The 9,209-nt window shown below is 38.9% G+C and overlaps 3 protein-coding genes across 4 annotated transcripts in view; all 3 read right to left on the reverse strand.

Moving 5' to 3' along the window:
- The window catches only part of LOC101309377 (probable caffeoyl-CoA O-methyltransferase At4g26220-like), a 2,797-nt gene extending 1,963 nt beyond the window's left edge, over window positions 1-834 (reverse strand). For both annotated transcript variants that reach the window (XM_004287472.1, XM_004287471.1), the window contains exons 1-4: window positions 725-834; window positions 502-586; window positions 250-339; window positions 69-148 (exon numbers count right to left, since the gene is read on the reverse strand). In XM_004287472.1, coding sequence (XP_004287520.1) covers window positions 69-148; window positions 250-339; window positions 502-576 — 245 coding nt within the window. In that variant the 5' untranslated portion in view covers window positions 577-586; window positions 725-834. The remainder of the gene's footprint in view (window positions 1-68; window positions 149-249; window positions 340-501; window positions 587-724) is intronic.
- A 1,908-nt stretch (window positions 835-2,742) lies between these two features.
- On the reverse strand, window positions 2,743-3,798 carry LOC101312578 (probable caffeoyl-CoA O-methyltransferase At4g26220-like). The gene is made up of 4 exons (XM_004288868.1): window positions 3,702-3,798; window positions 3,235-3,290; window positions 3,001-3,132; window positions 2,743-2,910 (listed from the first exon to the last, which is right to left on the reverse strand). The coding sequence occupies exons 1-4, from the start codon at window positions 3,796-3,798 to the stop codon at window positions 2,743-2,745; spliced, it is 453 nt and encodes a 150-aa protein (XP_004288916.1).
- Window positions 3,799-4,026: 228 nt separating this feature from the next.
- Window positions 4,027-8,868, reverse strand: LOC101312868. The gene is made up of 7 exons (XM_004288869.1): window positions 8,837-8,868; window positions 8,579-8,711; window positions 8,298-8,401; window positions 7,726-7,897; window positions 7,499-7,630; window positions 7,021-7,345; window positions 4,027-6,916 (listed from the first exon to the last, which is right to left on the reverse strand). The coding sequence occupies exons 1-7, from the start codon at window positions 8,866-8,868 to the stop codon at window positions 4,257-4,259; spliced, it is 3,558 nt and encodes a 1,185-aa protein (XP_004288917.1). The 3' UTR covers window positions 4,027-4,256.
- Window positions 8,869-9,209: the final 341 nt, after the last annotated feature.

A 9,209-nucleotide genomic window follows, 5' to 3' on the forward strand; every position in this document is an offset into this window, starting at 1 on the left:
CCTCAATGGAAGGGGGCGTGTATATATATATATATATATATATATTTTAGAAAGAAATGGATACTTACATAGGGTGAGTTGCAGAAGCAATCCTTATTTCCTTGAGAGGATTTGGTTCTCTTGGGTACACTCCAGTCTTCATTACATACTATGCCACACCAATGACAAGTCCCATGTCCTTTTTAATACACAAATATATTCCAAATTAACTATAAACAGATGAATATATGCATGGACATGCTACTGTACCTCGTATAATTCCTCGGTCTGCAATAAAGGTTTATCGGTAAGCGGATGCCTCTTTCTGGTGTTTTCATTTGCTCTCACTGCACAAGAATTCTGCATAATCGAAAAGAAAACAAAGAATACGAAACACGTAAATGTTGTAATTGGATTTATAACAGTTTATAGCAAAAAAGTTGAGAAATAACATAGAAAACATGCAAGAAACGATGAAAAGAGGAACAAAAAAAAAAAAAAAAAAAAGAAGGAACACAGAACCTTTTGTGATTCCTCATCGTCTTGCAACAAGTCTGGATCAGGCAATTCCTTTTTGCTTCCTGCGGTGTGCTCCATTGACGTCGACCTATATAACAAGTAAATTAACAACCCAAAGTGAATCTTATATTTCAACTATAGACGAGGAAACTATTATATCTGTTGGAATGGCTAGCTTCATCCATCAGTGAACTTAAATTGTATTGACGAAATATGAAAGACACACCAGTGAGGCAGTGATCGATCTTTTTGTGAGTTTTAGACTCTGCTAGCTAGTCCACCACGTTTGGAATTGCTTTGGTGCATGTAGAGGGTGAATGCCCTAATCTATATATAGAAATATATGTCTGTAATTCTTTTACATATAATTACATGTCTAGGCTGTCATGATATATATGTGGTGGGCTATATTTGAAATTTTTTTTTTGTCCATTCTCCTACTATTTGAATTATTGGATAAAAATAAAATGTATTTTAATTAATTATTTATTCCAACAAAACAAATAGCTTTATTTGACCCAATACCATTTGGTCTAACGGCGAGGCATAGTCTTCTCTTAATAAGTGGGAGGTTATATATGTTCAGTCTTTATGGTTTTATTTTAATCTGAATGGTCCTTAAAGTCACGATTTTTCATCCAAATGGTTATTCCGTCAATTTTCTCAGTTAAATTGTTGATGTGGCCGTTAAAAATTACAATATCTTTTACAGAAAAAATTGACGGAAATACCATTTGGATGAAAACTCGTGACTTTAAGGATCATTAAGATTAAAACTATGTTGCACGCGGACACTCCACACCCCTGGAGTGTCGGACGACACGCCGACACGACAAAATACGTGTCCGAAAAAGTTAACTTTTTGGACACGTCTCGGACACATTGACCGGCCCCAACACAACATTGTGACACGCCACGTCAACGTTTCATACTTTTTTTTATAAAAAAAAGGACCTAAATTTTCTATTTATTTTATATTAGATCAATTATGGAATAATAAGTTTGGATGAATTATGGATATGATAATTATATTAGTTCATCTTCTTGTCTATTAGGTGCTACTGTGCTAGAGATTGCCCTGTTTAAAAACAAACTACTGCTCAAGTTTGTTTTTCTTTAATGTTATGTTTTAAGTGCTAGAGGTCTGCTGCTTTTAATATTATTAGTTATGCACTTGACTTATTTCTTATGGTTATGAAATATATTGAATTTAGAACTTTATTTGGTATGTAATGAACTTATTTCATATTTTAGTATATTTTTATTTTTAAAAATACATAAATATATAATTTTGTTTGCCGTGTCGGAAACTCAGTTTTTAAGTTTTACCATGTCGCCGTGTCGTGTCGTGCCGTGTCCGTGTCCGTGTCCATGCAACTTAGGATTAAAATAAAATCATAAGGACTGAATAGATGTCAACTTCAAATCATAAGAACTAAACAAATTTTAATTCTTAAATATATAAGAATGTGTTTCAAACAAAGTTTTAACGAGGGTCACTTTTGTTTGAATAGACTTCCATTGATGAAAGTTAATCAGAAATATAAAAAAATACGGATGTCATTCCACAGCATAAAAGCATTCACTTTTTTGAAAGGAAAAGCATTCACTAAATAAAAGAATAGGCTTTTCTTCCCCGACAACAAGACGAAGTAGAGGATTCTCTTTAGTCTATAGATTAGATTTTCCCTCAAATTGAATTAAACTAGCCTGCAAATAATGGCCGTATCTGATAAATGTGTCCAAATCAAGACTTCACCAAATCTTAATTAAGTGTTCATAATACTCTTAACATAATTAAGATAGTGGAAAAGCTCCACCATCTTGTGATACTGTTCATGACAAGACCAATCATGGGCTCTGGACACCTAAATGGGTAACTGAAGCTAGTCTCTTAATGTAAGTATATTTCTGTACCTTTATATATTGATGTTGTTCTTGGTATTTTACAGTCTCTCAAGTTGTCTCATGGAAGTCCACCAAATTGTTACGACTTTGTAAGTCTCAGAGGCATGGGGCTAAAGGGACTATCCTTCCAGACTTTGGTCGTTAACACTCGAGGACTACGAGTTGGCAATCAAGGAATGGTGTTAGCGTTCCAGGAATGCGGGTTGAAAATCGAGGAAGTCACCTAGACGACTTTGGCCTTCAAGGTCCATTACTTGACCATGAGTGGATGTTTTACTTGATGTTGGATTTCTCATAGCGTTGAAAGGTTAGAGTTCGTCGTGGCTCTTTGACTTTTCAACACGTTTTACATGTATAAGGTTGAAAAATCACATTGTATTTCATCCGGACTCTAACACGAACAATAACCATCCCACCAATCTTAACCAGCTTCATTAACCTCTTGTGGTAGTTCCAGTAGTTGTTCTTGTCCGCATCAACAAAAGCAAAGTCGAAACTCCCCTCCTTCTGAACAAAACACGAAGCAGAAGAACCAATTTCAAGCCCTTGAAAATTTGACAAGGACAAAATGAACTCAATATCTTATATCTTTACATTTTCCAAGAGTTTGTCAAGAATAAGCAGAGCTGGGGACTCAATGAAGTTGATTTTGTGCTCCACACCGGCTTTCTTGGTGATTGGCAAGCCTGTTTTGTATGCTTTACGGTTTATGTATATGGCTGTAATCTGCATTAGAAAGTTATATATCATTTGTAATATTGTTTCCTAACCAGATTGGGAGTATGGCAACATAACAGGTAACAATGTTCCGATATATTTATTACCAACCTTGCCATCATCAGGAATCGTTAGAGCCGTGAGGAGAAGAGAGTATCCAGTAAAAACTATTAATATAGTAATATACCAATGATAAGTTGATAACCATTAACATGAACGCAGAATGAGAAACAATTGAACATGTTTATGTCTATGTGCATGAGTGTTCAATGCAACATATATGACATCAAACCCTTAACAACCTTAAAACTAAGTTTGAATCTATGCAATCTATATCCCTCGACCACGAAAACGACCTAACGACCTTGCTGATCTTCCCAGACCCTTTGTCAATGGCAATCACATCCCCACTCTGCACCTTCTCTCCTCACCTTTTCGATTTATCAACAAATCCATTAGAGTTTCATCTAATTTTTCAGGCCCTGCAATCAAAACTCTTGTCTGAGAAGCATTCTTCGTCTTCTTGTTACCCTACACTGCACTGATATGTGAATTTGGGCTCGGATACGCCCGGAAACCGGGCGGAGGTGAAGGACTGTAGACGGTGCATCCAACCGAGACTACATGGCTCAAACTGGCCACACTGTCAGCTACCTGGGATTCAAGACAATTCATTTCAAGGATTCTGGGATTATATGTGTTATTTTGGGTCACAAGCTTGCCATCTTAACCTTGTTTAGTACTATCACTTGGTAGAGTAAAATAGTTAGCTTTTCATCCGGACATGTGTTATCTTCTATGATCACGGATTCACTACTGGACTAGTCATCCACTCCAGTTATGCCTGGCTTAGAATGGGAGCACAGTAGTACAATAGCAACTCATGCGAAGCCTAACGACAGTACGACACAGCTAAGTCACAAGATATAACATATAGCACTTGGGTAAACCTTTATTACAGAACTATGTAACAATCATCTCTTGCACATGTACAAAAGAGAAAAGAAGCAGGGACTCACACAGTGGCATGTAGCAGCAATCACAGTACTTGACACTGGCCAAAAATTCAAGTAAATGAAAGAATCTAATACTCACAAAAAAATATCCTATATTGTATGTGCAAATAAATTGGTTTATTGACGATTCTGCTTGAGGGCTGCAAACTTAGCGAACAAGTCATCCGAGTCAGGGAGCTTAGGGTGGACATGAGAAGCCTTTCCCACTGAAGAAGAGGACTTCGAAGTTTCAGTGCTCTGTGATCTTACAATCTTTGGAGGATTGGATGTTTGGTCCCTTGTATATGACTTTGGAGGAGAGAACTTTGAAGGTTCAGTTCTCTCTGATCTTACAACCTTTGCAGGAAGACTGGATGATTGGTCTCTAGCAAATGACTTCAAACCTGAAGACTTTGAGCTTTCGCTACTTTCTGATCTTTCAATCTTGGGAGGATTAGATGATTGTTCTCTTCCAAGCGACTTTGAACCTGAGGGCCTTGAAGTTTCAGTAGCTTCAGTTCTCTCTGATCTTACAATCATTGGAGGGGTATTGGATGATTCCTCCCTTGCAATTGACTTTGAAGTCTCTACACGTGAAGACCTCTTAGATTCTGGTATTGGTTTAGGAGCTGCTTGTTCTACTGGTCTACGCCACTCCTGACTTGCCAAACGTTCTGAGCTCTTGGTCTGGGACGAGGCACTTGGTAGAGTTTCAGTGGCATTAGAACTTCTTGAAGAGGAACTTCCATAGACTGATGTCCCGGTCTTCTTGGATTCTGGAATTGAATAAGAGGTTGTTTGTTCTATAGGTCTCTGCCATTCCTGACTTACTGAAGGCTCTGGTAGAGTTTCAGTGGCATTGGAACTTCTTGAAGAAGATTTTCCGTAGTCTGAAGTCCTTGGTGCATCAGGAGCAACAGTTGTCCTTAAGCCAGAACTTCTAACAGAATTTGAAGAAGAGGGTTGTGTCCTTCTAGAAAGTTGTGGACTTGGACGAGCAATTGTGGTGGAAATCTTTCTAGGAAGATCTTCCTCAGCCTCACTATCCTCTGAATTAAAGAAAAATGCAGACATTGAGCTTGTCTTTCCTTGGGAGACTGATTTCTGATGGTACAGGTCTTGGCCACTACTGCTAAGAGTTTCATGTGACAGTTCATCCTCTGAAGAATCATCAGGTACTACTGAAGAGACCGATTTCTGATTGTACAGGTCTTGGCGACTACTGCTTAGAGTTTCATGTGAGAGTTCATCATCTGAAGAATCATCAAAAGGAGCGACATCTGTGACAGGGGTTTTAGTGCTTCGTTCCTTATTTAGCTTAGTGCTCCCTTTCCGGGTATATGGCCCTTCACTAGACATATGAGAAACATCCGAAGTCCCGACTGGTGGAGTATCTTGAGTAACTTGTTTGCCCGAAAAAGCAGTGCCCGATGAATTCCGTTTATATGATGGAAGACTATAACCCTTGTTCCGGAGGCCACCTTTCAAGACCCCAAAGGCCAACAACTCATTGTCAGTATCACTTACACAACTACATTCCTCACTGTCTTTCACTGTTTGAGGTAAATGTTCCTTGGCATTTGCATCTAATCCAGAGTTCTTCAGCCTTCGAGATGGTTCACTACTGGGCAAGTCACCATCACCAAACCTCTTATCTGAGAAAAAACTGTATTCCATCCCCTGGCTTCTCTCAGGATGTACATCATCATACGATGAAGATGCTAATGACCTTTGGCTTGTACTCTGATTCTTCCCTGAATTTAAGGATTGAATAGTCTGCTTGGACGTGTCCAACTCCTCCTCACTGTCTGAACTTGGGCCATCTGAAGCATCAAAAGTAACAGGCAAGAAGTCATTTGGTTCTGAAGGAACTGTAGAACCTGTCAATCCTTCAGAAAAAACAGCGTGCTGCACTGGCGAAGAACGTACTGGCGAAACGCTCTTGAATGGTACTTCATCTGTCTTTTGCTCGAAACTCCAAGGATCTAAACTAGCTGAAGGGAATGAGTTTCTAGCAGGAGAGGAGAAAAACAAACTTGTTTCTTGTCCCTTATAGTTATCATCGTCCGAACCAGAATCATCAAAAACTAGAGAAGCATTTCCCTCAGAAGTCATTCCAATTGTGCTTTGATGGATGTTAGCATCACTAACAAAAGAATCCTCACCAGAAACACTTGAGAAGTTGCCGTGATTGTTACTAAAATGTCCTGAATGAGAAGGAGAGGGGGACCTGATAGATTGGTTTTCAGTACCCAGATCTGTGAAATAATTGATATGGTCATCCTCTTTCAAAACATCTTCCTGATGATCACTAACAACGCTTGAACTAGATGGGGAGGAAGTCCTGCTAGATTTCTTTTCAGATCTTATATCTCCAAAGTAGGGAATATTCTCAGGTTTGATAGCAGCTTGCATCTCACTCGCATGCATATCCACAAAATTACCAGACTGTCTCTTCATGCTCACCTTACCTAAACTGTCACGCCTTTGTTGTTCAGGTGACTTCTTTTGAGGATATTGATATGCTGTCTGGATATTATTCACCAAATGCTCATTGTTAATGGAACTTGTATTAGTTGGCACAGAGGCTGACTGGTTACTTCTATTGTGCATTTCAGAGGAATATTGCCTCGAGAGTTCTGCAGCTGCTCTAGCTGCCATGCCTGCTCGTTCTGCTGATTCAGCAGCTGCCTGTGCTGCAGAGGCGGCATCCTTAAATTGCATATTCCAGTTCTGCCTGCCCGACGAATTATCATCCCCAGGAAATGCATGCATTTCCATTTGATCACTTCTGATGCCTGTATGGAAATGCCCAATTAAGTATCAATGAGAGCGAAATTCAAAATACAACACAAAACAATTGAATTCCATAACCACGGTCTTTATATGACAATTGATGTACCTGAAGATGTCGTTTCTGGATGAAAGTTGGCAGATGTGGTTGCGTTGTTGGCAGAAACATTTGTAGAAGCAGAATCATCCGAGCGAGGTGATGACCTTGCATTCAGCTCATGAGAGTTCATGGGTCTATTATGATACTCATAATTTCTGCGCGGAACTTGAGCATTAGGAGCTTGATCAGGTGGAGGTGGACCAGGGGGGGGTTCCACATGAGCTTTACTGGCCATGCTATTAGGAACTTGAACATTAGGAGGCACCCTGACATCATGAGTAGGTGGAGGTGGAGCAGAATCTAGACTGGGCATGCCAAAAGTATTTGGTCCGTTCTGCACAAAAGTAAAAACTATATTAATCAACCGGCACATCCTAAGCATCCTAAGAAAATGCCGTGTACATAAATCAAACATGAAGCTATGGTCTTATGTCATCTGTGCATATCAAAGCAATGAATAAATGAGCAAGTGCTGAACCATTCATACCAGCAGGTCTTCAGGAGGCTTCTCTTCATATGCCTCAGGATCCCATTTAACATTATGTTCCTCTGCAATTGCAGCCAAAATCTTCATCTTGGTAGGGCCATCAGGTGATTTGGTAGACAATTTCTCAATTAACTGACAGAAAAACAGAAAATATAATTAGTAAAACAAATCTGTTGACTTTTGATGGAGTCCATATATAGAGTATCCAAACACATATAGAAGCATACCATGCGGCTTACACCACTATCCGGGCGCAGTTCAACAGCTGCAGAGACAAACTCCTTTCCATATTTTGCTGTGAAATGCTTGCGGATATCCATGAGTTCTGGTACGTCCGAACATCTAGGAGATGCAAATATTACACTAGATACTGCTTCCTTCAGATCAATTGGGCAGTTCCTGTAAAAAATATTAAACAAAAAATATGATTCAAGCTCTTTTAAGGAAAAACCAGAGAAACGAAATATCAGAAATAGTAAAACTTATCACTATTCCATCAAGAAACAAGAATAAGGTCTAAATTCCAATGCCTGGAGTCACAGAGGCACATCTATTAAGTCACAATGGTAACTTTATGACCAAGTTGCACATATTGGAGAATTTTATGCTGTGCTTAAGAATGTGCATTTAATAACAGCTTGAGCAGTTATGAATGCAAAACCCACTAGACCAGTTCTATCTTTCTCTATCGTTTCCCATCTTGATACACCCACCAAGCTATTCAACACAATGCAGCCAATTTTAAATCTCAAAGTAGTTAAAGGACCACACATGACAATAAAATGTAAAAAAAACATACTTCTGCGCCTCAACCATAGGCAATCTTGCTGCAATAAGTTCGCAATATATCTCGACAAGTTCATACGCTGCCCTCAACTTCTCTTCCCTCACCACATGTTCAACCTGAGACACAAGTAAACCTCATCAATAAAACAGCTGATCATCACAAACAAAAAACTTCAACAACCACACAACTCTACTAAAATCACAGGTCAAAAACCAAACAACAAGTCAAACAAGCTCAAATTTCGCTAACAACTCGTAAAACCAATAGAGAAACACAAAAACCAATAGACAAACCCGAATCCTAGCAGTCCTGTACTGCCCACTCTCCATCAGTTGGGCCAATTCCCTCTTTATCTGCTTCACCTGTGCATCTTTCTTGTTCTTCAACAGCTTTATTCTCGAAACGGCAAGCTTCAACGCCGTTTTGCTGCACCCAAAACCAATCCAAGCAACCCAAAACTCATCAAACAAACAGTACAAAAAATCTCAAATCCACATAAAACACAAAACTTTACCCACAATTCACAAAAAAAAACGATGAGAAAAACTTACCATTTGGCGGGCTTGAAGCTCCGGTGAAGCATGGTTGATCAAATTTGTGGTTCTTGAAAACGAAAGATCAAAACTTTATGCGAAAAAAAAAAAAACTCAAGATGGGTTCTTGATTGTATCAAAGTATTGGGTTTTTGTAAAATTGAATTGGGTTTTGATGAAATAGGGAATTAAAGGTAGAAAAGGAAAGCAAATCTTGGAGACGAAGAGAAAAGTGAAATTTCCGGGAAATTAATAGGAAGAAGAAACGAAGACTTTTCTCTTTGATGACACGGAAACAGGGGGATTGGGTTCAGGTGTGGGAAGGTGCAGGGGAGCAGAATCAAATAGCAGTCTTACAGTTTTGTACCTTTTCTGACTTTCCCTTTTTGAA

This window comes from Fragaria vesca, linkage group LG1 (genome assembly GCF_000184155.1).
Source record: "Fragaria vesca subsp. vesca linkage group LG1, FraVesHawaii_1.0, whole genome shotgun sequence".
Classification (NCBI taxonomy): domain Eukaryota; kingdom Viridiplantae; phylum Streptophyta; class Magnoliopsida; order Rosales; family Rosaceae; genus Fragaria; species Fragaria vesca.

Coding starts and splice junctions, on each gene's coding strand:
- LOC101312868 (XM_004288869.1), bottom strand. CDS start 8,868: ATGCTTCACCGGAGCTTCAAGCCCGCCAAATG. Junction 8,402..8,578: donor ACAGGACTGCTAGGATTCGG/GTTTGTCTATTG, acceptor CTTGTGTCTCAG/GTTGAACATGTGGTGAGGGA. Junction 6,917..7,020: donor TCCAGAAACGACATCTTCAG/GTACATCAATTG, acceptor ATTTCCATACAG/GCATCAGAAGTGATCAAATG.
- LOC101312578 (XM_004288868.1), bottom strand. CDS start 3,798: ATGAATTGTCTTGAATCCCAGGTAGCTGACAGTGTGGCCAGTTTGAGC. Junction 3,133..3,234: donor CGATTCCTGATGATGGCAAG/GTTGGTAATAAA, acceptor TTTCTAATGCAG/ATTACAGCCATATACATAAA. Junction 2,911..3,000: donor TTGACAAACTCTTGGAAAAT/GTAAAGATATAA, acceptor TTTGTTCAGAAG/GAGGGGAGTTTCGACTTTGC.